At 43.5% G+C, this 27771-nt stretch overlaps 1 protein-coding gene across 1 annotated transcript in view; it reads left to right on the top strand.

Moving 5' to 3' along the window:
• The first annotated feature begins 6844 nt into the window (after positions 1-6844).
• The window catches only part of Cd28 (CD28 molecule), a 66517-nt gene continuing 45590 nt past the window's right edge, over positions 6845-27771 (top strand). Inside the window, exons 1-2 of the mRNA XM_059278504.1 lie at positions 6845-6947; positions 20170-20230. Coding sequence (XP_059134487.1) covers positions 20221-20230 — 10 coding nt within the window. The 5' untranslated portion in view covers positions 6845-6947; positions 20170-20220. The remainder of the gene's footprint in view (positions 6948-20169; positions 20231-27771) is intronic.

Here is a 27771-nt window from a genome sequence, read left to right as displayed (position 1 = left end):
TGAAAAATTTTAATTTGGGGGGAGAATTTCCTAGGTATCCACACCATTTCCACCCTTCTTCTCCCCCCTAACTCCTCCCGTGTCGTCTTTACTCTCTCTCAAACCCATTACCTCTTCTGTAATTGTGTGTGTGAGCGTGTGTGCGCGCGTATGCGTCTCTGTGTGTATAACCTGCTGATTGAGTCAGTATTGCTTGCATGTATGTGTGTTGAAGGATGTTTAAGGCTGCCCACTTGGGATGGGATAACCTATGGGGGGTGGAGCTTGCCCCTGGGGAAGACTTACTTTCCTTTTCTCAGCAGTCTTCATCCATGGGTGGGGCCCAGTGAGAACTGCCCTACACTCACCAACTAGAGCTGTCGTGTGGGTCTTGTGTAGGGGACCGTACTTTTGGGATTTGGGGTGTAGCTTCCTTGCCGTGTCTAGAAGACACTGTCTTGCAGCAGACATCCTGGTCCTTTTATTATCTTTCTTCCTATTGTGCGATCTGGCCTTGCTCCTTGTGGTGCAAGGGCTATAATAGTTACAGGGTTCATTTAAGGCGATCCAATTTCCGGCAAGACACACAGCAGCATTTACTAGCGATACAGGGGGGTCCTCTTTCACCACATGGTAGAGCACCCAGGTATAAAGTAGTACAGCCCAGGAGGACACTGTAAGCTGTAGCTTCACTACCGAGTCCTCTGAGTTGGCTGCACCCACCGCTCATAGCCCTACTTTCGTCCATGTTGGCTTTCTTCGGCTTTGAAAGGGGCGGGGTGAAGTCTTTGGTTCTGTTTTCTATTAATGAACAGAAATAAGATTTGTGTCAAGAATACTCCCTGAAAAGAATGGACCGACATTCCAGAGTTGCCTAGTTCCTTAGCAATGACCTCCTACTGCCTCGGTGTTGCAGTTGAGGGTGGCTTTTCCCAGGTGGGTTTTCCCAGACGCTGGTCACTTTAGACTGCTCAAAGTTTATTCAGCTATGTTTTGTTTTAACCATTGTGTATGGTTTTTTTTTTTAAGTTGTGAAAAGTAAGTCCTGGATTAGACAAATTTCAAGAAATTTCTTTTCTACAAGGCCATTCAATATTTTGAGTGCACTATTGTGCATTGTATGCTACGGAATTAATGGTTTACAGAACACAGTGTAAAAAACACTGAACAGTGACTTCATACCCACTCTAGGAAAGCAGTTGACTTTTTCAAGACAGAGTTTTGCTGTGGGATGGTCTGTATGTCAAGTGTATTGCTGATTGGTCAATAAATAAATCACTGATTGGCCAGTGACCAGGCAGGAAGTATAGGCGGGACTAACAGAGAGGAGAATTGAGAGAACAGGAAGCTGGGTGAGAGAGACACTGCCAGCTACCGCCATGACAAGCTGCATGTGAAGATCCCGGTAAGCCACGAGCCATGTGGCAAGGTGTAGATTAATAGAAATGGATTAATTTAAGCTGTAAGAACAGTTAGCAAGAAGCCTGCCACGGCCATACAGTTTGTAAGCAATATAAATCTCTATGTTTACTTGGTCGGGTCTGAGCAGCTGTGGGTCTGGCAGGTGAGAGAGATTTGTCCTGAGGTGGGCCAGGCAGGAAAACTCTAGCTACAGAGTTTCCCTGTGTAGCTTTGCGCCTTTCCTGGATCTCACTCTGTAGACCAGGCTGGCCTCGAACTCACAGAGATCCGCCTGCCTCTGCCTCCCGAGTGCTGGGATTAAAGGTGTGCACCACCACCACCCGGCCCAGCAGTTGACTTCTTTACTACCAGTGGCTAAGCAAAGCTTTCGACAGCCTCCATAGTCATCAATTGGAGAGGACAGGGAAAGAAGACAAAGCTGAGAAAACACAAGAAGAAACATAAGACAAAATTCCTACTTCAAGGCTGCTGCAGAGATGGCTCAGTGGTTAAGAGTCCTTCCTGTTCTTCCAAAGGACTCGAGTTCAGTTCCCAGTACCTATGCTGGGTAGCTCATCACGGCCTTTAATCCTAACTCCAGAGAATCCAATGCCTTCCTCTGGGCTCTGAGAGTCCACACACATACACACAAATAACTAATTCCAGCTTCAGAAATAACTTTTTAACTCATAGCATGCTTCCTTCCACTTACTAAGTATGCATACATATATATGTACATATGATGATACTCATTATGTAAGTACATTATAGATAATTATAACTGTATTATAGGTATCATCTGACATTTTACATTTAAAACTTAATAGTTATATATACTTTGAAACATAATCAAAACGTATTATGTTTTTATAATTAATTGTTTTGCTATAATTGATATTTAGATTATTCCCAATTTTCTCTATGATAAAGAACATATAAATGGCATATTTGATAAATGAGGCTCACAGGAAATGTCCAGAAGGCAGTCAGGGTTTTGTCCCTCAAAATTTTGACTTAAAATTTTTTATCCAAAGTATTTCTCAGATTCCAAAGGAAACTTAGACAGCTCCATGACTTTTCTTATCTTAAAACAAAACAGAACAAAACAAAACCCCACTACCAGGACATATGTACTGAGGACAGAGAACAGCTGGCAGGGGGCGGGTCTCTCTTTCCCCCATACCGTTTCTGGGTATTGAACTCAGAAACCAAGGCTTGGCAGCAGGCGCTCTTACTCACTGACCCATCTGGCCATGACTTTTGTGAGGAAAAAGTTACTTGAAGTCCCATGAACATAGTTCAGAAGTGACAATGTCCGATTCAGAAAAGAAAGCTCCTTTTAATGTTTTATTTTTTTTTAATTTTTAAGGCCAGCCTCTTCCGTGCCCACACAGGCCGCATGTTGAGGTCAGTTTCTTGCTGACTCCTCCTCCCAGCTAGCAGGGCAGGGATGGGTCAGAGGTCAGGAGTGCAACAGAAAGGTTCTTTCCTGGCCCGCATGGGAAGGTAGGCTGCACTTTGCTTGCTGCTGGCTTCTGAGAGTGCTGATGCCCTTCACTGACTGCTCTCACAGGGCCCTGTCAGCTTGATCCACTCCGTACATCTGTTATCATTCTGCCCATGTGGTCTTGTGTCGAGTCCCCCACGTCAGGGCCCGGCAGGTGGTGTCTGCATACGGTTTACGGGAGGCACACTTGATCCACTCTTACACTTCCTTCTCTGCTGCTTCCAGTCACAAACCCATTCTCAAATTCGAGTTAGGACCCAGGGTTTGTCCTCCAGCTGGGCCAGCTGCCCTCTCAAGCTTATAAAAATGGTCCCTTCGAGTTCTCTTCCTGAAGGCCTGATGTGCAGGGAGAAACATTCTTCACACACTGGCACAATTTCTCGAGAAACCCTCTCCACAGCCCTCTTCCTCCCCCTCCTCTCTCTCTCAGCCCTTCTCTATCTTAAATGTAAGCTAGGTGTTCCAGAGATTTATAAAACCCTCTTCCAGTTGAGTCTTCTTAAAATGCTGCATTTGGATTCACACCTCCTTTGGAACATGGTGATGATTTTTATCTTTGTGCCTCTGTTAAAGCTTCATTTCTAATCTCTGTTACAAAAATATTGTGCGTGTATCATTGGATTCCTCTTAAACGGCTCCTTTACCCTGGATGGCTTGCCAGAAGGATGATTGTTGGCTTAAAGGATTTGGAAAGAGCATATTCATTCTGAACACTTAGCTGCTTTATTTAACCTAGAGATGGAAAGAGAATGGCTGGGCTGACTTGGGTGTACGATAGGGGGTAAGATGAAGCTGGTAGATCAGTGGTACCAGGGTGGGTGCTGGAGTTTTTCTGTAGTGTTTGAGTCCTCAGCAGCATGACTCACTGCAGGGAGAGCCTCAAAGAGACAAGGCCACGCTTGTAATGGCAACAGGCACCTCCTCAATGCCAATGATGAATGGATCTCTTATTAATGATAACTAATGTCCATAAAGCACTGCCACAGCTACAGTCCCACATAACAACTTAGACCTCATGTCAACTCGACGACATAAAGGTAGGATTACAAATCCGTAGTATGTATGGGGAGACTGAAGTGACTCAGATTCACGGCACAGTTGAAGGTTGAGGCCAAGGCATCTATCAGGTAATTTCTGCTGCAGAGGTGTGTCTACTCACCGACTGGAAGTACTTCTGACACTGAACAAAACACTGGCTGTGGGCATTGCCCAGATACTTGGCTACCTCTCACCAGACACACAAAGAACACTGTGAACATATTCAGGGACAACAGATTTTTAGAGGGCAACAGACCAGATTATAGTTTTCTTTTTTTAATATACAGAGACTTATTCTTACTTATGAATGCCCAGCCTTAGCTTGGTTTGTTTCTAGCCAGCTTTTCTTAAATTATCCCGTTTCTCTTCAACTACATGTTGCCTCTGGGCTTTTTACCTTTCTTTCTTCTATATATCTTTCTTTCCTTCTTACTCCACGCTGGTTGTGTAGCGGGGTGGCTGGCCTCTGGCTCCCCCTCCTTCTCTTCCCAGATTTCTCCTCCTATTTATTCTCTCTGCCTGGCAGTGCCACATAGCCCTCTCCTGCCTAGCTATTGGCTGTTCAGCTCTTTATTAGACCAATCGGGTGTCTTAGGCAAGCAAAGTAACATAGCTTCACAGAGTTAAACAAATGTAACATAAAAGAATGCAACACATCTTTGCATCATTAAACAAATATTCCACAGCCTAAATGAATGTAACACACCTTAAACTAATATTCCACAACACCAGATGGTGCAGAGAGGAGCTATGAGCCAGAGAAGTGGGTGCTTTGTTTTTCTCCACCTTGATGGGGACCTGTGACCCTCTCTGGCTAGTTTTACGTCAACTCGACACAAGCTAGAGTTATCTGAAAGGAGGGACCCTCAATTGAGAAAATGCCTCCTTAAGATCAGGCCGTAGACAAGCCTATAGAACATTTTCTTAATTAGTGATCAGCTCCTGCCTCCAGGTTTCTGCTCTGTGTGAGTTCCTGTCCTGACTTCCTTTGATGGTAAACAGTGAGGTGGAAACGTAAGTCAAATAAACCCTTTCCCCCCCAAGTTGCTTTGGCCATGGTGTTTCACCACAGCAGTAGTGACCCTGACTAAGACAGACTCCCTAGCCTGGTTACGCCGGCTGCCTAGCAGATGTTTAGTAAAATGCCATTGAGTAAACGAATGTTACACATTCTATATCTCTACTAACTCAAGTGCCTGTTTTCTATACGTATGTCTTCTATCCCCACTGTCATCTTTAGTTGCCATGGCAACAGGGAAAGGTAGCCGTTGCTGCCTCAGTATCGAAAGGAAGCTGGTGTTTCAGAACGATCAGGAGTTTATCTTGCAGTTGGTCAGCCATAGATACAAATTTCAAACTGTCATCTGTCGTGTTCTCCTCACTTCATGCCTGTCAGTCATGCGCTGTGATTACTAAAAGACTAACGTTAAGTACTGACTTACTCATTCCCGCCTTGATACCTCATTTCCAAAGCCTCGCTAATGTATCCTCATTTAAATTCCTTGAACTCAGTCTTGCTATTTAAGTATTTTTTTGTGTGTGTCTCCAAACTGATTGCTTGCATCTTTTTCATTAAAATTAAGCTAAAACAGCCCCGGTCGCCTAATGACTAAAACAATCTCTTCTTAATTCAGAACACCATTGGCTTTGTTAGAAAACCTGCTGCTGCATTTTTCTCACATGACATCTTTTTGAATTAATTATTCCATCCTGTTGTAACCTTTTTTTTTTTTTTTTTTTTTTTTCTGAACATAAGCCCACAGCTCTGTGAGAAGCCCGAGAAGTCATTTCCCCACGCCTTTTCAGGACAAAGTCTCTTCCAGCACCTCCAAAGCCAATGCTTAGACCCAGTGTCTTAGACCCAAGTCTTCAGTTTGCCCCTCACTACAGAAGGAGAGAATTTGAACTGCTCCTGACTTCAGGTTTCATATGAAATGAAGGGTTCAGACTAGGTCAAGGAAAGCATCAGGTATGCCTAGGGCAGACACCATGAATCACTCTGGGCTTCTTCCCTGCTGACCCTCAATGTAGACCTGCGTGGCAGTTTCCCTGGAGCTAAGGAGCTGGCACCTAAGGTGGATGGGTAAATGGGAGTGCTCATGTCTCATGAAGGTCTACTTTTAGCATTTGTAGAGCCTACAGCAGGAACAGAAAGGGAGGCCATACGCTGTATGTCTAAATATTTAAAAGGTAGAAACCATCAAGGGGCAAACAGACATTTGTACTCCTAGGACCATTAGTCACAATAGCTTAAAGGTAGAAGTAGCTAAGGGCCCATTAACAGAGGGATGGGTAATTGTGGCATATGCTCAGGACAGAGTGACAGTCAGCTTTAAAAAGGAAGAAAATTCCAGCACATACTTTAGCATGAATGAGCCTGGAGGACTTTATGCTAAGTGAAGTAACCGAGTCACCAAAGAATAAATGCTGTATTATTCCACTTAATGAGGTACCTTGAGTGGCTAAATTCATGGAGAGAGAACCTGGTTACCAGGATTGAGAGGACACAGGAATAGGGAGTTCTTTTTAATGGATACCACATTTCAGTTCTGTGAGTTTGGAAAGATGGATGAGTATAACTTACAAACGGTGAAGGTGGAGATTTTTGTTACATGCATTTGGTTAAAATTAAAATTATTATCATTATTAGTGTGTGCTCACTCTAGCTTACACAGCAAAGCTCTATCCACACTCATGTGAACAGCTGTCCTTGCTGCCTTCCAGGCCGAGGTCTGAGTACCTTGCTGGTGCAGTAGAGCTACAGAATTTGGACAAAGGGACTCTGTTGGCCTTGGGAGGCTTAGGGCTCACTGTGCAGATGGCACTGGAGTGCTATTCTAAGGGAAGTGGTGTTAGGGACATGGGCTCTGCAAATCTTCACCCTGTTAGAAGGCTGCAGTGACAAAAGGCAATGGGGTGAGGAGGGGACAACTTTTTATTTTTTCAGTCAGCGTCTCCCTACATAGCTTAGGCTGGCTCGAACCTGTGATCTTCCCACCTAAGTCTCCTAACTGTTGAGACAGTAAGCACGCATTATTATACTGAGCATAATGACTCTTTAAGAAGCCAAAGAGGGGAAGCAAGAGAAAAAGCAGGAGATATAGTGGGACTTAGAGTCAAACACTTTTCAAACTGGCTGAGAAAGCCGAGAAAAGGAACTGTTAGGTAAGGAAGGGTGGGAATGGTAATTGCTGGGACAAGTCAAGTGTTGGGATTAAGAACACAGGGCGGGGGAAGCTTTGCCTTGCACTAGAGGTGGGATGATTCAGTTTCTGAAGCTGGAGATGGTTGCCAGTGTGAGAACATTAGTAATTGGAATATTGAGGCAGATTAATTTCCGTGCTAACAGCCCCATGTCGAGAAAGGAGAAAAATGTGGCCACTGAGTGTTTGGAGTGACCAACTGCTTGGGAGAATGGGGAAGTTGTTGACCTGGACAGTTAAAGTAATTGTCCCCTGGTGCAAGCAAAAGCTAAGTTTGTTGAGCATGAGCCCTGAGTGTCAAGAATCTGCAAGGGGAGCTGGCAAGATGGCTCAGTGGTAAAGGATTTGCTACCAAGATTGACAATTGAGTTAGATTCTTGGGACCCACATAGTGGGAGGGAAAAAAAACAACAACATAGCAAATAACTAAAAAATGTAATAGAAACAATCTACATGGTTAAATCTGCCCCCTCCCCCAGAAGGTAGCTGCCCATGTAGAAGGCAGAGGACACAAGTCTGTGGGAATGGTCTGGGCAGTTTCTGTGCCGCCTGTAAAGCAGTTAGAAGAACAGATATGCAAGGCAGTGAGGCAGGGTCCTGGATTCTGGTGTTCAAGATCTCAGAGAGGAACAGCTGCCGTTGCTACAGTGGGATTTGGGGTCAAAAGCCCTTGATGAGACAGCCGGAGTGAGCTAAGTGGAGCTGAGAATATGATAGAAATCTGATGCTAAGACTAGCTGGACTTTACACGCAGTAGCTACGTTTCTCCCACTTAATTAGTTCCTGGTTATCTCCTCAGAGACTTGGAAGACTCTGGCACTAAGATAGAGAAGTAATAGATTGCAATCAATGGTGGGGGACTCGGGGAATGAGGTCTGCTTTCCAAGATAGGAACATGAACAGCTTCCCTTGAGAGAGGAGCCCAAGAGCAGCCAGGGCGTCTCACAGAGGCTAAAGCAAGGCAGTGATGTGGGAGGATCCGGAATGAAGTCAATGCCTCTGAAGAGAGGACACATAGGGTGGTGTAAACACACATGAGGAGGGGCTGACAAGGTCAAGAGTGGTCAGAGCAAGGAATAGAAATGTAGGCTAGAGTGGAGACCAGGTACATTTGATGCCAGGTTGATGCAATTTTGTCCACAGTGGTTAAAGGATATCGTAGAGCTTGGAGAAAACAGAAAAATTGACAAGAGTATATACAACCCGCTCCTTTAAGACGAAGCCTCCAGGTACACTATTCAGGTTTCGTTTGTATCACTGATGAAGAAAGCAGAATCTCACAGGGATGTAAAGATGAAAATATTCAGGGAGAGAAGACTGCAGACTGGCCCTGGCCTAGGTTGGCAGAGACACATGTAAATTCCAAAAGGGACAGTACGTTCAATTGGGCTGTCTAGGACTCGATCAGGCTGGGAATCTGGGCTGACAGCCTCCCCCCACCCCAAGCCCTCCAGGCTCAGCAGCTTGGAAGATCCAGACTGTGAGTCTCAGAAGCTTCAGCTGGATGAGGTGGTTTTCTCAAGGGAGAGCAAGAGGAAGAGGGGAGGTAATTTATGTTCATTAAGTCTCTGCGCTAGGCATTTCATACACTCTTGTTTAATTCTCATGATAATGCTAGAATAGGGGAGCACCATTATCTGCCGGAGAAGGGACCTGTCAACTCGCCTGCGACAGAATATAAATTTCTATGTGGATGTAGCTTTTTTTCTTGCCCAAGCCTCAAACCAGACAATGCATTCATTAAAAACAAAAACAAAAACAAATACAAAACAAAAAACCCAACCACCAGAGCATAGGAAGTCAAGTCGTTCAGCATATGACCTCCACAGCTGCCTTTAGATTCTCCACAATATTTTCTTGTACCTTTTGTGTCTCCTTTGTTTGATCTTGGCTCAGGGCCTATCTGTGTTGTCGTTTGACAGGATTCACAGAGCTATTTCTAACTTTCACCAGTAAAAATATTCAAAGTGTATGCTTTAAAGAGTAATTGATTTCAGATTGCCTCTCTCTGGGGAGGCAGCTCTGATGAATTCAATGAAGATTATTTGCTACTGACTAATGTGGAAACTCAGCAAGACAGGCAGCCCTCTGATATCCTAGCTCTAAAACAGGCATGATGATTATTCCTACACTGCTTACCTTCCAGGACTGATGTATAGCTGAAAGAGCCATGAAATGCTATACAGGCAGTGATGCCTGCTGCTCCGAGGCAGGGAAATTCGGAGCCGCAAATCTTTATCTGAAAACCTTGGGTTGTGGGATGTTGTCCAGCTTGTCTGATTTTAGAAAGGATGAACGTCATAGATACTACACATCACTCGTGTCCCTGTTAAGGTCTGGAGCAGTACTCTGTGATCCCACACATGAATAATTCTTTGGTGAAACACTACTAGTCACTTCAGGAGGGCTAGATAAAGATCGAAATTGCCTTGTTTTTCATTGAGGTCATTAAGTAGGATGAATAATAGCCACATGTTCATGTCAGGTCCTAATCCCTGTACATGCTACCTTGTAAAAGAGAAGTGTTTGAAGATGTGAATCAGTTAAGGAGTCTGACATGTGAGATCACCCTGGGTTACCCTAGTGAGTCCTAAACACACATCTTTATAAAAGGAAGGCAGAGAGAAGGTAAAACAACATGACTTTGGAAGCAGGCATATTGAATCGAGGAACACCAGTAGCCACTAAAAGTTGGAAGATACAAGGGCTGGATTGGCTCCTACAGTTTTAGGAGTAACTGGAGCCCTGTAGACACTTTGACTTTGGCTCAGGAAGACTGATTCTGGACGGCTTATGCAACTATGAGGACATATACTTCCATTGTTTTAGACACCAGGTTTGTGTGGACTTGTCACAGAAGTCCCAGGCAACCAGCACAGTCAGATTTTGCTATTAAACAAATGATGTAAAGGTCCATTTTCAGAGTCTGTAGACTTCTATCCAGATACATGGTCTGCAAGAGTCTTTCAAAGTGGTGGCTTATGCCAATTTATTTGCTTATTGCAGTCAGAGTGGCAGTGGTGGCGCTACTGTGAGCATGGCACACTGTGGTGGTGAGGTGCATACTGAAGTATGTTAGGGGTAAAGGGTGGGTAAGTCTCCTCAATAGCAAAGTGAGTTGGGAGGGCCATGTATTTAACCTCAGAGGCACAAGGACATTTAGTCTCGGTGATTCAAGAAGTAGCTGGGTGGGTGTTCTGTTCTGCACAGGTGTCTCTCAAAAGCCCAAGTAAATAAACACGGGTAAGAGAGTCTGGGTCAGGTACACTTTGGACAAGGACTACAGCATCAGGAGATATTGGAAGTAGATGGGTTGCTGCTATGGTCTGAATATTTGTGTCTCTAAAATTTATGTGTTGGAGTATAAACCACATGATAAAGATATTAAGTGGTCAGGCCTTTGGGAGGACCATGAGGAATCCTCTTATGGAAAAGGACTTTGAGAGCTCCCTGGATCTTCTATCTATTTTGGTTCTTGGTTGGTGCTGAGAACAACAGCAAGAAGGCAACATCTTGGAAGCCGAGACCAGCTTCCACTAAGTGTCATTTCCTGGTGCCTTGATCTTGCTCTCCCCTGTCTCCAGAGCAGTAAATGTCTGTTTAATTATAAATAACTCAGTGTAAGGGATTTTTTTGACAGCAATGACTAAGAGTTATAAGAATAAAAAGTAAAGAACAGAAATTGATACAAAAGCATAGTGTGTGTGTGAACATGCATGTATGTGACCACAACAATAGTGTGGTAGTTTGAATGCAATTGGCCCCCATAATCTTATAATAGAGTGGCACTATTAGGAGGTATGGCCTTGTTGGAGGAAGTGTGTTACCATGGGGGTGGGCTTTGAGGTCTCTTTTGCTCAAGCTTCCCTCAGTACGACACTCAGTCTACTTCCTGTTGCTTTCTGATCAAGATGTAGCCAGCACCATGTCTGCCTGCATGCTGCCATGCTCCCTGTCATGATGATAATAAACCAAACTTCTGAAAATGTAAGCCACTCCAATTAAATGTTTTTCCTTTATAAGAGTTGCTGTGGTCATGGTATTTCTTCACAGCAATAGAAGCCCTAACTAAGACAAGTATTTTGGTGAGAGAGGTTCTAAGAAAGCATCATGGTGATGAGATGGAAATGACAGTTTAGGAAAAATACAGACTTGATCAGGGTCAGTCAAACTAATTGCAAGACAAACTTGACTGAATTCACAAGGATGTGTCTTGAAGAGTAAACAGGAGTCTGGGCTACCATTGGGGTGCTTGTCTTGAGCCAGAACAACAGGAGACTTGGGTAATATGTAGTCTAATAAGAAGGGCAGAGGTCTCAGAATAACTACTGCTTCACACCCAGCTTTACCAGGAACTTGAGACGAATTGTCCCAGCAAGAAAGAGCTTCAGGACAAAGAAGAAAACAATCTTTAGGGGGGTAGGGGTAAAAGAGCTGCTGACATTGTTGTTTATTTTATATTATAAAGTCCAAGTCTGTAACATTTCTTTTGGTTTGTTTGGGAAGTCAACTTCGTGATAACAAAATGGTCCTTGTATCACAAGACTACTGTCTATGATGAAATTAGTTAAAAATCACCACTTAAAAACCCATTATGTTTATCTGAAGGCTATTTAAAAACTTATGATCTAACTTAAATGGCCAATTCTAATCCTGGTTGAGTAAACTATGGGCATGCACGCAATCAAATGCTCCAGCGCCATTAAAATCATGTTTATAATGAGTTTCTCAAGGCCTAGGAAAATGTTTATGTTGTAATGCTGTGTGTAGAAGGCTGGATGGCACACTGCATGTGAGTACACAGAAACAAACACAATAAAAACTGTGTCTGGAAAATAGTCCAGCGGGGAATCCATCAGAATATTAATATGGTGATCACCTCTGATTGCTGAAACTGTATGAGGTTGGTTTTTTGTTGTTGTTGTTTGTTTGTTTTTCAAGAGAGGGTTTCTCTGTGTAGCCCTGGCTGTCCTGGAACTCACTCTGTAGACCAGGCTGGCCTTGAACTCAGAGATCCACCTGCCTCTGCCTCCCAAGTGCTGGGATTAAAGGCGTGTGCCACCACTGCCCAGCTGAGGTTGTGTTTTTAAAAATCCTCTTTTAGTTATTCTGTTTTCCAGATTGCCAGTATGTTTTCATTTTGATCATCTTCATGTTTTATTGATATTACTTCATCATTGAAAGGAGCCCATCATCCCTCTTGGGAGAACTTGTGTCTTACTCCTCCTCTTCTCCAGAACTTGTGTGTGGATGTAACCGACCGACTTATTAAATAAGAAACACAGAACCAATGCAAAGAAGAAAGCCAAGAGATCAGAGCTAAGAGCCTTACCGCCTGCTGCAGCGATCCTCTTCAGCCAAGAGACCCTTTCCGAAGGAGAGTTACTTTCTGTCTGTTTGTCTTTATATAGACTTTCTGTTCTGCCTTCTCATTGGTTGTAAACCCAACCACGTGACTGCCTCGTCACTGCCTGTCTGTACAGACCTCCAGACACACATTGGAGTGTGTGTTTCCAGTGCTGGCTGTATCCTTGAACACACAGAGATCTACCTAGCTCTGCCTACCAAGTGCTGGGATTAAAGGTGTGCGCCACGAACGCCCAGCTCTGCTATGGCTTGCTATTAGCTCTGACCCCCGGGCAACTTTATTTATTAACATACAATTAAAATACCATTTCAGTACAAATAAAATATCACCATACTTGTGACTGAGCCCAGAGTGTGTGGAACAAGCCATCTGCTACTAAGCTGTCTTCACACCCTTTTAAGTGACTTTTTTTTTTTTTTTTTTTTATCTTGAGATTGTCTCTAGCTAAGCTGCCCAGACAAGGCTTGAATTTATGATCCTTCTGCCATGGTTGGGATTGCAAGTGCCCAGCATCACACCCAGGTGGACCTTACTTTCTTTAGTCTGGACTCAAAGCATTCTGTGTTTCAAAAGCAATGGTATCTTCCAAGACAAACGGTAGTGAGTCACATGATCGCTACATGACCTCTAGATGTAAAAACACAACCCCAATCCCAAACAACCCTTCCCCCCTAATCTGGACTTCCCATTCTTTCTCCAAACCGAGTCTAAGGGGCATGGACCTGTTTCATAAAGCCAAGCTGGTAAGAGACTTCAGGCTGTGGAGAATCAGAAGATTCACACACTTTCATTTTCTGTGGAAGTCCCTTGGCTGCAGGAAGAGGCCGCATTTAGAGCTGAGTGTGGGAGGGAAGGACTGTTATTCCCTCCTGCCTCCAATTTCCTGCACTGCTTGCATTCTTCAAGATTCTTCCATGCCTTTATCTCTTCCAGGATGCCTTCCCTGAACCCTGGGCTGGAGAAAATGTCCTCCCCACTTCCTCAACACCCCATGCAGAACTCCCTCCCTGGACTTCCATGACCTCGTCTCCCAGCCAGACTGCAAGAGAGACCTTTTTTTTTTTTTTTTTTTTTTTTTAAATTTATGGTGCTTTTCATAACACCCAGAAAAAGTCCCTGGCAGATAGTAGGTGCTGAATAAATGTTTGTTAGATGAACTGAATAATTCTCCAAAAGTGTGAGAGAAATTGTATTAATTTCCCAGGCTGCCATAACAAAGCAGCACAAGCTGATAATTCAGCAAAAAAGTTTTTCTTATAAATCTTGAGTCTAGGAGTCCAAAAATAAGGTGTTGGTGAGGTTGGGTTCTTGTGGAGGGACCTGAGGAAGGGGCTAGCCCACGCATTTCTCAACTTCTGGCTGCTGGCAATCCTGGAGATTCTTTGGCTTGCAGCTGTACGTATGTCCTCCACTTCCATCTTCACAGGGCATTCTCCCTCGAGTGTCTTTTACACCACCTTCCTGGGTCCATGTATGTAAGGAAACCAGTTACATTGGATTTAGGGCTCACCTTAACCTAGTTAGACCTTGTCTTAACCTGAGTATATCGGCCAAGACCCTGTTTACAAATTAGTTTCATTCACAGATTCAGATCAGGACCTGAGCATATCTTCAAGGAGGTCACAATCCAACACAAAACAGACACTTTAGCCTCTGTCAGTAACCTATATGTAGTATTACAGCATGTAAAGTGGTGATACCTAGTGCTAATGCCTAGCATGACGTCATCACGGGGCAGAGAAGTCATCGGAGCACAGGCAACCCTGTATGGCCAGATGCAGGAGGCTGGTTCAACATGTATCCATTAGGCACAAGTGGGTAGCAGCTTGGTGAGTCAGGCAGATGGACACAAGAAAGGAATAAATTGAGTTTCAGAAACTGGGCGACACTGGTGAGCACAGGACACAGGAACCTGGATTAACTGGAGCCCAAGAGGAGTTTGATGGAGTCCAAACAACTGTCATCTTGTCCCAGGCATGGTGGTTTGCCTTGACCCCAGATCCATGCCGTCAGGGACTCCGTCACTCAGTGGAGCCAGTAAGAGAAAAGATTTTGAATTATAAAAGAAGGAATGACCAGTGCTAGAGACACGGCTCAGTGGCTAAGAGCACGGGCTGCTTTTCCAGAGGACCCGGGTTCAATTCCCAGCAACCACATGATGGCTCACGGCTGCCTGTAACTCCAGTTCCAGGGGACCTGACACCCTCACCCAGGCATACATGAAGGCAAAACACCAATGCACATAAAATAAAAAACAAATTTTTTAAAAAAAGCAAAACTCAACAATGGCAACAACAACAAACTGTGTTAGCTTTGGCAGGATCTGCAAAACGCACAAATATACAATTTTCCTAATCATGCATTTTAATTTCTGATAAAACCAAACACACGTTAATTCTACCAAGTCAATTTCATATACAACATGTGGGTCTGTGGGTAGAAGAGTAAGAAGTCATGTGGCTGTTTTTCTTTGAAACTAGAATTTTTAAAATGATTAATTTATATATAAAATCTCTATGTACACATGCGTGTGTGCCACAGAGAACCCAGAGTGTGGCAGTCAGAGGACAGCTTTTGGGAAGAGGTTCTTTCTTCCCACTGTGTAGATTCAAGGGTTTGAACTCATGTCATCAGTCTTGTGGTAGGTGTCTTGATCTGCTGAGTCATCTCAAGTCTGAAATGCTTATTATACTATGCATTGGTGTTATGTAGAAATTTCTTCCTAGATAAAATTTCCCACCTTGGAGGAAAGGTAGTTAGAACACAGCATGTCCTAAGAGAGGTGAAACACTCGTCTGTAGGGATCTCTTAAGCTTGGGGAGAAAACAACTCACCTCAGGAAGTTCCTGAAACTGAGCAGATTGACTAGGTCCCTCCCTCTCTAGTAAGGACTGCTGAGAAATATTTTTCAGGTAAGCTGACTAGTAGAGGCAAAGAAACCTGCCAAGAACCAGAGAACAGCCAAGCTATCTGAAAAGGCAGACACTGACTGAGCTGTCTGGAAGAGGTTCAGACCCACTGAACTGCCTGGAAGGTGTGCAGACACTTACGGTTCCCCAGCTCTTATGAGCTATTACCCATGCTGGGATGAGCTCACAGTGACGCAACTGTCTTTGCGTCATTTCTGCTCCTGTAAGTAACCTCTCACCCATACTCCCGTAAGTAAACCCAATAAAACCCGGTGGCTGAAGTCGAACTGGTGGTATCCTTACTTTGATCCATTGTCAGTTTCCTATTTGGGATGAATTTATTTACATATCCCCAGAAATAGTATCACACAACCTGAGATGGGTAATTGATAGTAACATAATTCAGTGAAGGAATGCACCAATGTAGACTAGTAGCCATAAGCTATTCCTTCAAGAGAGGCACTTTTCCTGATAGCTCAGATGAACAGCTCATTGCCAAGCTGGAGAAGAATGTCGGACAGGAGCTTAACGTTTCTGCCGTAAGAAATGACATTCTATGCTTGTGAGCTTTCCTATGAACCACTTGTTTAAGCATGCCGAGCATGCGGAGGTTTTTAGATTTAAATATCAGAGGGTGAAAAAGCAAATTAATGAGTTGAAACGACCTTGCTTTGATTGGGACCACATCACCAAGTTCAGCTGACTTGAAATAAACATTGTAACTGAAGGAGAAAGACATGCAGGAAGGCAGCTGGGGAGCTGGGGAGCTGGAGAGCTGGGGAGCTGGGGAGCTGGGATGGCTATGCGTTAACATTCCAGGGATGGCTGTTTACTTCCTAGCCTTCTCATCAAGGGATTAGGAATTTAAGAGATAAGAACTTCATCAATCCCACCACGGTTTTCACTCTTTCCACGGATGCTTTGGTTCTGTTTTATTAGCCAGGCATATCTTTTGCAACCCAGGCCAAAATAAAATAAAATAAATAAAAATATTTGTCCTACTGAAGGAGCTGGACTGTGAGATTGGCCGTGAGCACTCCAGCCACAAGAATAAGGAACACTCCAGAAGTTTTCTTCTTGAGCGAGAGTTCAGGCAAAGTTGATACTGACTTAGCAGCTGGCTTCCAGTGAAAGCTGCAGCACCCTTTTATTTGAAGTATTAACTTACTTGACCCCCAGTTTGTACAGGAAACTGGCTAAGGAAGAGGGGAGGCAACGTGGAAAACAGATTTTAAAAATCTGGTTTTGAACTATGCCTGGCATGCTAAAGCGTTTAATGCTCTCAAACTTGGCAGTTAGAGACGAGGGTGGATTGACATAGAGATGACCAGCTGGCTAATCGCGTGTTGCCAGCATTCCCCTCCAGCTCCTTTCTGGATGAGTCCTGTTTATGTCAAAGGCTGACTCTGTCCTCCGTCCTCTAATCGTGGCCAAGAAATGGGATGCTATGTGTTTGACTTAGGGTGTGCTTGTGGAACCCAGTGCAACAAAGGCCACTTCACTCTCTTCACCCAGCTGGGCTGGGCAGGTGGTGCTGGAGAGGAGGGTGTGATGTTGCAGAACAGGCTGGACATCGTGAACAGTGAAGATTCCAGCTCACTGTTCTCCAAAGCTGAAGGCTGTGGTATAAATCCAAGACAAGGTTTTCAGCACAGAGGTAGAAACCAAGTACTGCAAACCCAATCTGCCGTTAACCCCAGGGAGTCTTGTGGGTAAACTGAGGATTGAGGTAACCAGAGGTGATGACTGTAGTGGAAGTGGCCTCCTCTCATTGGGCGATAAAAACAGACAGACAGACAGACAGACAGACTGACTAACAAATGAACAAACCAACCTGTGTGGTGGGTTACTTTAAAAAGGAACAGTTGATGGAGTTTTGAAGACAGTAGAGGGGAGAATAAGAGCATGAGCTAGATGCCCCAGTAAAGTTCCTTCAGGATCCCATCCAAGAGGTGAATTCTAGAGGAAACTGTAAACGCAAATGTCTCCAAGCAGGGATTATTATATGATGTAAATCTGAGCGATACGGTGGGGATTGTGTCCAACTGCAGAGCATGAATCCACGTGAAGACATTTAAATAACCGTTTTTTAAAAAGGTTAAAAACCCTGGGCTGACCAAACAGAACAGATTTATACACTGTTTTACCCAAGAGCTACCAATTTGTGCCTGCTGCCTACTAAATGAGTAAGATTGAAAGTCTGAATTTTAGCGTTATATTACTCTGTTAAAAGTGGTTTATTAATCCCTTTCGCACAACAGGAAGTTATTGTTTCATTTTTCTTCCCTAATAAAAGAATGTAAGGCTCTCCCTGTCACCCGCCCTCTGTGTGTATACTATGTAAGTGTGCATACGCTTGAGTTTTGTGGAGGGCCAGAGGCCAGGCGTGTTGTGTTTTCAGAAGTTGTCCACTTTAATTTTATTTCGGGAGGGGGTAGGGATGCTCACTGACCTGGAGCTTGCGAAGTAGGCGAGGCTGGCCAGTCAGCGAGCCCCAGGGATCTGTCTGTCTCCCCCTGGACCTCCTTCTGGGGGTCCACATGTTTGCAAGGCAAGTGCTTTCCCAACTGAGCTATCTCCCTGGCTCTCCCCCATCCTTTTTCTGTTGCTATGAAATGAATGAAGGACACTCTCTTGGAAGGAAGATGTTCATCTTTGAAGGTTATCAGGGGGCCTGCCCCTTGCTTCCGAGGGTAAACACTCAAGTTTCCCTTTCAACCTCAGGGGTTATCAGCATACCCAATGGGAGTCTCTGAATCCCAAGAGTTCTCAACTCCCTACTACATTTTCTCCAAACCCCAGCAGCTCCAAGAAGGAAGCAAACTAACATTAGTGGTGAATTTTAAGTCAGTTTTGTGAATAGGGCCGGAAGCTTTTGTTGACCAGAAAGAGAGATTAGTTTGTTGCATTGTATAAATAAATTAAAATAAATTCCTCTCTGTAAGGGTGCCCCCATGGGGAAAGCTGCATGGTTAAGGCTTACAGCTGAAATAGTATTTAGCCAAAGATGCTACTGCTTTTGAATTCCTCTAGAGACTTTTTTAGAACTCTTACTTGAGAATTCTCCCTAGACTCCTCAATAGGACTATTATTTTAAAATAGCTTCGATGCACATATGTATTACTGAGCATGTCTGAGACTAAACATTGTGGGAGATCTGTGTTCCCAGCCTCAGCCTAACCTTGCAACCACTGCTGAGCTTCTCAGAATCGGCTGCGGTCGGGCTGGGTTTTCTGGGCCCATCGTCCCTCTGGGCAGACCACAGTCTTTTGGATCCACTGCCACAGTGAGATGTAAACAACCATACTGCAGAATGCCAGAGCAAATGTAACATCAACAAACAACCACTTACTGTGTGTCGAGCAGAGCCTGCGTGATGCTGGGTCAGAAACAGGCATCAGGCTGGTGGCAAAAAGAAGAGCTTGTGAGTCTAACTGGAGTAGAAGGTTAAAAAGCAGACCAGAGATAGATCAGAGGAATCTGTAAGCTAAGCTCAAGGAGGGGTTCTGGGCATCCTTTCAGAGATAAGGAGCCCTTGAAGCTTTTGAGCAAGGAATCTGTAGGAAGACCTTTCATAATGTTTAACTACAAAGTAGCTCCAAATAGGAAGAGTTTCCAGTTAGAAATTGACGAAGAAGCCCAGCGTTAAACTGCCCGTAGAATTCGGAGTTACATTGGGACAGGGAGTTCTGATGAGGAAGGACTGACATTAACCCTGTGTTTCCCAGGTTCTGTCTTTGTCTGTGCTTCCCATCAGCTAATATTTACAATAACACCATGAGGTAGAATGTCACAAATGCCACCCTCTTTCAGAGAAGGAGGCTGAGGCATGGGGCAGTAAAGAAAGTTCTCAGCCATACCACGTTAGGATGGCGGACTGGGAGATGGAGGAACAGTGGGGACAGTTATTTCCCTCATTTCTCTGACGGAGTCTACGACAGAAAGGATTTTTTCAGGATCATATTTAGGGGACTGAGTCCATCGTGGCCGGGAAGGTGAGGGAGAGAGCAGGGCTGTGAGGTGGTAGCCACAATGTCTCAGCAGTCTGGATGCAGAGAAAACTTTGGTCATAACTGGGGTTGAGTTATACTACATTAGCGCGCCCCCCCCCCAAGTCCTACATTTGCCAGCTAGGCCCCATGTCCCTGTTCTACAACCTCTCTGGACAGGCCCACCTGCTGGGGAGCTGCTCAAACACGGGGCCTGTGGGGGAATGTTTCACAGTCAGATTGTAACACCTGGGTAGTCCGGCTCAGAGCACTGGCCTCAAACACCGCCATCGTGGTGATTCTGAGGCCTGGCCTGGGACTGTTGCTACCATCTGACCTCATGGTCCACTATATTTGCACATAGACTTCTTGCTCACATGGCGTCCTCGTCAGGTGTTGACGTCACAAAACTCAGAATGATCGCCAGTTCCTGCGTCTATTTCAAAGGAGTCTTGTGAACAAAGAAAGGGATAATGATGAGACAGTGTAAAAATGTCCCTGGGACGGCCTACAGCAACCTAGCAGAGCAAGGAAGGGAACCAGGTCTGTCTACCCCTCAGTGTCCATTAGACAGGAGTGATATTTTTTCACCTGCCTTCCTTGGCTTTGGTTCAGTGATTTTTTAGAGTCATTTACTTACAAAATGGGAAAGCTGGAACTCATTTGATGTCAAATTGCTCAGTATTTTACTGGTATCTCAGAGTCATGGTTAGATGAAGAGAATTCATTGTAGACTCAGGCTGACTACGCATTTTATTTATTTATTTTTTCAAAGCTATCATGAAAGATCAACTTAACCTTTGGATCCTGGAGATGATTGAGGCCAATGCAACTTGGTAAGAACAAAACCAACAATGTTTGCTGTTGAGTTTCGTTTTTTAACACTTGTTCTTGTAAACTGAAAGCCTGATACAAGGCCACTCAGAAACTGGCCTAATTAAGTCATGTTTAAATTAAGGTAATTCCATATAGGGTTGCACGAACAAGTTATGTTTTTTTTTTCCTTATTACGAAATTTTCTTGCATAACAATTCAGAGAAGATTCGTTTTGCCTAGGACTGTAGATTTACATGTTCACTTCTTAAAATGACTAAAATACAGACACTGCAGTATTCAAGCAATCCTGTTGGAGGAAAACAGACGCTACCCTCACTGTAGACAGGAACTATTTACAGGCTGTGGTGACATACTATGGAGCCGTTTAGCATCCATATTTGATTCTCTGTCAGTCTCAGTGGACATTTATGGAGGCCTGCCCTAGATCCACGTCACCAGATTTGTCTGATGAGGTCTGATGGCTTAGGTGGAATCTCTGGGCTGAATTATATTGAGAATAAGTTGTTGACTGTTTCAGTAGGCTGACCTTTGGCTGTGCCTAGCCACACTCTACATCAGCAGATCAACCTATTGATTAACTGTTGAGTCTATTTTTAAGTTTCAACTTTGGCCAGGCAGTGATTGAAATGGATTTATTTTTTGCAAGCAAGCAACAAAGCGGATTATAGAGGCACACACCTTAGAAAAACTAGTAGGTAATTTTGAAACCATTTTTTTTTTATTCAGAAAGTTAAACAAATGCTACTTTTCATATAAACATCTGTATCTGAGTAGTTGCACGATGAAATTCTCTAGTTGTTGACCTTTAAATATGCATTGGTAAATGTCAATTTTCTAAAAATATCACTAAGATATACAAGGTTAAAGTTACAAAACTCATGGAACGAGCTTAAAAATTAAGTAATCTTTATTTGATTTAGTGTGAGTCTAGCTTTAATAAGAATTGGTATTAGAAAGTAGGCCATTTTTATTTTAACAGGAGAGAACGTTCCTTAAATCCTGGAGGAAATGTTTAACATTTGGGTCACTTGCCCTAATAATTTTGGGCTTGTAGAATTGATGCTGATCGAGAACTTACAAGTCTACTTCTGGTCAGAGGTTTTAAAAACTGATTTCAGAGAATCAGTCTTTAATCTTTAAAAACTAACCTTCCCCCATCCACATTTTTTTATTCAATTCCACATAACACTCTTTTTGCTATATTTTTCTTTAACATTTTATTCATATAATTGAAGGTTTTTCTTATGCGAATAATGAAATTCTTAAAGTGGTTTGGGGCAGATGAAATTAATAAACACAGTTGATTTAAAAAATGGGATGCGTGCAGCATTCAGATGTCTTATTGTTGTAAAGATTTAGATGGTATTGTGTGATAGACACCTCCATCCTTCTCCTACACCACTTCTAGCTGTGGTTACACTGAGTTCTTATTCTTTCTAGATGCTGGCATGTATAGCTAGGTCATGCTAGGCAGATGACTTTCAAGCCTGATCCTGTCTATTCTGTTTTCATAATAATGGTAGTGTAGTAATAGTTGTATATGACAAATAATGGTCATCTCCTACAAACTATTTGGAAGTAACTTAACTATTGGAGCACATGATCAAAGCTCTCTCAGCACAGAATCTCTTCTCTGACTGGATGACCCCATTCACATTGTCTGGGTTTCAGGGCCATGTCGGAGACTTGTGCTTCATTCCCTCAGAAGTACAAGACAATCTGTGGCTGTCCCACATTTTCCCTTGTGAGACTATAAAGGAGATCTGAAAGCCTTATAGAGTAGAGGTCGCCCCAAAGGTTTGCTGGACAAGCTCCGTGTTCAGCCTTGTGTCATCTGTCTCCGCCCCTGTCCAGGTCTCACCTGCTGACCAAAGCTAGGGCCTCGTGTGTACCAGGCAAGCACTCTATCAAGATGCGGCTTCTCCATCCTTTCCTACTTTCTCTCTTCCTCCTCCTAAGTCTGCCCGATGCCCACAACTAACATGGTCGGAAGGCTGAGGCTGGAGGCTCGTGAGTTGGAGGCTAGCCTGGGATACTTAGTGCAACCCTGACTCAAAAAAGCTAATACACACACACACACACACACACACACACACACACACACGCACTCTTAAATGACAAAATCAAATAGTCGAGGTGCAAGATGGAGAAAGTTGGAGTCCAATCCAATGGGGCACATTTTATAGAGTTGGTTAAGTAAGTGCTATTTATTTTTAAAAACCAGTGAGCTAGTGGATGTATGAAGGGCAAAGGGCAGGAAGTGGCCTGTCAGCTTTTCCCAGAGCTGAGTTGACCTCATCTGTGGCCACTTTGTGTCTCCCTTTTAAAGGAGGATGTGGAGAAATGGCAGAACTCCAGAAAACGAGAAAAAATGTAATTAGGGCACAGAAAATAAGGGACACGAGGAGAGGCCGAAGAGCTGTTAGGCCTATTTGCTTAGAGAAAAAGGGGCCTACTGATTTGAAGGGTCGCTATAAGACAGACACTGGTTCTTTCCTGTCTCCACAAATACCAGAGACGGAGCTCCCGGTGCCTTTGGAACTGTGAGAATTGTTAAGAAGGCGGTTCCCAAGGCTCACACTGGCAACTGAAATAGAGAAAGCGTTAACGTAGAGCTACGGTGCAGCTACTCACTCATAGTCACCTGCCAGGGGGCAGCTGAAGCGGGGTTCTCAGCCACTAGCTTTGGCGTTACCCTGGCGCCCACCTTTTTACTGTTTATTTAGTTGTTTACTTGTCAAGGGTAAAAACCAACAAACAAGTTAGTTAGAAGGTGTCAGCACAAGTTAGGATCACTCAGCACTTTCTGAGACGGGCTTATGTTAGATCGGTTGTGGCTAATCCCTCCGTATGATCACCGCACCCTTTGAGGCTGTTTCATTCGTTCATCTCAAGAGCTGGGTTGTGACTTTTGGGAGGAGGCCGATGAGCCCCAGCTCTGTTGGATGACTGCGTAGTGAGGTTGTAGAGATCTGCATCATCGCGGGGCTTCCTGCCTTTTGGTTTGGCTCTTTGGCGACGGGAAAAGAAGGTGGAGTTACACAGAGTTTATGAGGGGCCTCAGCCCAGGACATGGTGATGTCCAAGTCTGAAGAGAGAAGTGCGTCAGTTTTTGTAAAGAGTGTGGCCTGTCAATGTCGATGATTGACATTTTACATCCTCCTAACGACGTGCTGGTGGCCGACTAGGGTGGATTGCCTCCTCTGTTGCTAAGTGAAGGCACACTAGGTGAGGAGAAGACTCAAAGAGCTTTATCTGCCATGTTCCTTGTTTTTCTTTCATCCTTTCTGTTATCATTACCACTGGTAATTAATGTAGTTAATTCTAACTACATTAGGTATATAGAATATGTCTTGGGATTTTCCCGTGTTGGTATATGCAGCTTGCTTCCTTAAAAAAAATAAATAAATAAAAAACCCTAAAATATTGCTTTTAAAATTCCTTGGCACATACATATTATTATATTTTTTATCATTTATCAATATTTAAAATCGATGACGATAGCAGAAGTCAGAAGAAGAGTCAGCTCTGACGGGGCCATGTGGAATCTTCTGGGGTGCTGAGGTGCAAAAGTCTGTATCCCACGCTAAGAAATAGTCTGTAGTTGACCCTGAGAAGTGATTAACTGGTAGCGTGGACATACTTAAAAGTCTCCTTTGTGGGCTGGAGGGATGGTTCAGTGAGGAAAGGTGCTTGTCACCAAGCTCAAGAATCTGGACCTAGGACCCACTTGAGTGAGAGGAGAGACTCCTACAAGTTGTCCTCTGACCTCCATACATACACAGCGGCACACGCTTGTGCGTGCGTGCGTGCGTGCACATACACACACGGTGAAATTTAATAAGATATCATTAAAAACTTGTGTATTCTACACACTTTATTAGATGTAAATTATATCTCGATGCACAAGTTTAAAAGAGCACATTAAAATCTTTATAGTTTAAGTATCTTATATTTGTATTGCTAAGAAATAGGGCAGGAAATTCAGCAGAGGGCAGCAGGGGAGGGAAGGAGAGGAAAGAAGGTGACATTGTTTACCAGCCACTCTTACCTGGTAAGCATATAATATAACTTCTCTGTGAAGAGGATATGCTTATTTCATTTTTCCTTGTGAGGAGACAGACATCACAGGGTAAGTAAATCCACCACTTTCAGACACACACACACACACACACACACACACACCCCTGACATAGTCAGTTTATTCCTATTATGGAATAATTCTTCTCCGAAAGGTAATCTGTTCAGTATCATCATAGCTTTCCAACCCTCAAGAGCACATGTGTGTCCTAGAAACGAAAATACCTTAGACTATCAGCCACGGAAGACACTACGTTTTTAAACCAGGAAACAAAATTCCAGGGCACTTTATTTCTTTACACTCTTGAGTCTGTGTCACCTATTTCTTTGGTTGAATTAGTTTCAGAGTTTGATTAGAATTCGTGTAAAATGGGAATGCATGCCGGACACTCCTATCATTTAGTTTGTTAGCACAGCGTCGCTGGTAACGAAAAAGAGAAGAATAAAACACAACCCGTTTCTTCTAAAAACTTGGGTGCATTGCGGGGCATTTACCTACAAACCCCACAGCTCCCCAGAGTTTTCTTGAGTGTGAGCAGCAGGAAATATTAGATAGAAGGATTTATTGCAGAGAATCTTGCGGAGATAAACAGATAGAAAATACAGGATAGCCTCGAGAGGGCCTGGAACCTTTTCCAACGGCCCGACTGTCTCTGCCCCAGGGTTTTTATAGAGATGACAAGGGGTGGAGCAAAAGACCTCCTCCCCCAGCACAGCCAAGTGCAGACCATCTCAGACACCTGCACTCAGGCCCGTGGTCCTAATCATCCTCTCTATGCAGATCTGCTGAGTAAAGCCACTAGGAACCCGAGAATGGGCTCCCACAGTGCATGAAGAACATGCGACCAGGTTAAAAATCTGCCCAGCCTCTGCTTTTGACACAGTGTGATCTTTTTAAGGATGCTAAATCTACCAAGTTCAAATTTAGTACCTGATGCAGAAATCATTTTGTTCAAAGGAAGTGAAGGTATCAGTACTTCAATAGAAACATTTTGAAATGTTTTTTTCAAATGGGAAATAATTTGTAAGAAGTATGCCTGAAAGATACATTCTGTTCTCGTCTGCAGACAAGATTGCTGTCTTACTTTCCTTTTTCTGATTGCAAAAAGTAGTAGATTGACACAGAAAATCTAAATAATATAGAAAAACATTAAAAACAACACTAATTCTGATTTCCCAACCAATGTCAACATTTCGGCAAATATCCTCTTGGATAGCTTTTTATGCATTTATCTTATGCATACTATGTGTACATTTTTGTATATGTGTATATATATATAGCTATATATGTAATTTTAAAAACATTATTATTCTTTTAATGTTTTAATTTTTATGGTGTTTTGCCTGCATGTATGTCTGTGTGAGGGTATCAGATTCTCTAGAACTGCAGTCACAGACATTTATGAACTGCCATGTGGGTTCTGGGGATTGAACCTGGGTCGTCTGGAAAAGCAGCCAGTGCTCTTAACTGCTGAGCTATCTCTCTATCCCTTTGTATATGTGATTTTAATGCAGATAGCATCATACTTTTTTGTTGTAATTTTGCCTTTCACCCAGCCACCTGCCATGGAGACTTTCTTTAATAAATATTAAGTTCTGTTTAACAGCTGCAGAGCAGCCCGCTGTGTATATACAAAATAGGAATTTAATTAATCCGCAACTAGTAGATATTAAATTGTTTCCAGTTTGGTGTTACAAGAGCAAGGCTTGACTTAGCATTCTTGTAGGCCTCTCTTTTTCTCGGGAGCTCATCAAGAAAGTGGACAAATTGGAGAGGTCTGATTCGTGTCCTTGGTTTTCTTTCAAAAACCGGAACAGAGCAGAAGAAGTGCATCAGTTTTCACTGCTACTGACGTGTGAGAGCAGAGCAGCAGGTTTTTCAGTACGCTGACTTGAAAGTCTTCACATATCCCAAATCAGTGTAGTGGTACCTTAATTTTGGCGAACACATGCCAGATGTTCTTAATGAGCAGAATAAAACAGATGTAATGGTAACGATAAGTAGGCAAGACTGATTTTTTTTTCAATTGCTTGCCAAGCAGTAAGAAAAAAAAAAAAAAACCTTCTAGCCCTCACTAACACAATATTTTGGGTATACCTGGACTGCAGCACCCATTTGATTTGAATTTTATTTATTTATTTTTAATGTGCATCGGTGTTTTGCCTACATGTATATGTCTGTGTGAGGGTGTCAGATCCCCTGGAACTGGAATTACAGACAGTTGTGAGCTGCCATGTGGGTGCTGGGAATTGAACCCGGGTCCTCTGGAAGAGCAGCCAGTGCTCTTCACTGCTGAGCCATCCCTTGACTTCTATTCCTAGGCGTCTTTTCAACTAAACTATTAGCTTCCCGAGGGCAGGAACTGTGGTGCAATCTTGAAGGGTCTCTGGGAGTGTTTGTCCTTTAATAACCTGCAGGATTTTCCATTTGCCTTGCCCCTAGTTAATGGCTCCCACCTCCCTCTTCTACCTTAGCGCTTGAGATATTTGCCCAGGGCAAACAGACCTGGGGTTTGGGAGGAGAATTGTGTAATGGATGTTAAATTACCCCAATTTAACTCTTGGCTCTCTCTGAGCCAGAACAAATCCTTTAATTCTTCTGAGTCCTAATTCCCTCCACTCTAAGGTGGAGCTAATAGCTTCTACTTCAGAAAGTGTTGTTAAATGGAAGGAGGTTGTGTTTTAAGGTCATTAGCATGATACCCACCCTAACACTCGATACATGGTAGTTACAAGCTAATAGTTTTTCAAAGGCACAAGATATCTGTATTTATATATGTATATGTCACTGGTCATTTCTTGCCTTCTGCTCTAGTGAGCATAATAACTTTCAGATTGAAAGCAACAAGAAACTAAAAGGCAAGAGAGATTAAGGGCTAAGAATCTCAATAGATTCAATTTGGAACCTAGGTTGATGGATGAAAATTAGGTTTTTAATGTTTCCAAACCTGGAAGAGGTATCTGGAGTATTGAAATGGGGGAAACAGGATTGGATTAGGTAGTTGGAGTCATAAGAGCATTTCATTAGGGTAGAAAAACAACTTTAGGTAGTCGATAGCATAAAGTGTCTCTTTATACAATGCCAAGGAATACAAACAAGAGCTAAAAGTGTACAAGGTGAACGATAGTAACCTTTGCTCTTTTGCAAGTAACAGCCAACCTTTCAGAAGGACAGCCTGTGTGACTCTGCACCAGGCTTCACTTTCTGGGACCAGCTAATGGGCCTCGGGTTAGTTTCCATGAAACAGTCTTAAAGACGCAGGAATGCCTTGTGGTCCCGGTTACTAAGTTTGGAAGAGGTTTCTGCATTACTTTGCTGCTGGAGGAGGCACAAGGAAACACATTGTCGCCCTTGGAACTTACTTCCAATGTTCGCTTCCCTTCACCTGAGTTTCTGCAATAGCAAGCCACTTACACACAGCGAGTGCCCTTCTGAAAACACGTAGAACAAAAGACACCC

This window comes from Peromyscus eremicus, chromosome 13 (genome assembly GCF_949786415.1).
Source record: "Peromyscus eremicus chromosome 13, PerEre_H2_v1, whole genome shotgun sequence".
In the NCBI taxonomy this organism is placed as follows: domain Eukaryota; kingdom Metazoa; phylum Chordata; class Mammalia; order Rodentia; family Cricetidae; genus Peromyscus; species Peromyscus eremicus.
The sequence above is the reverse complement of the archived record's forward strand: the minus strand, read 5'-3'. Positions and strand labels throughout refer to the sequence as shown.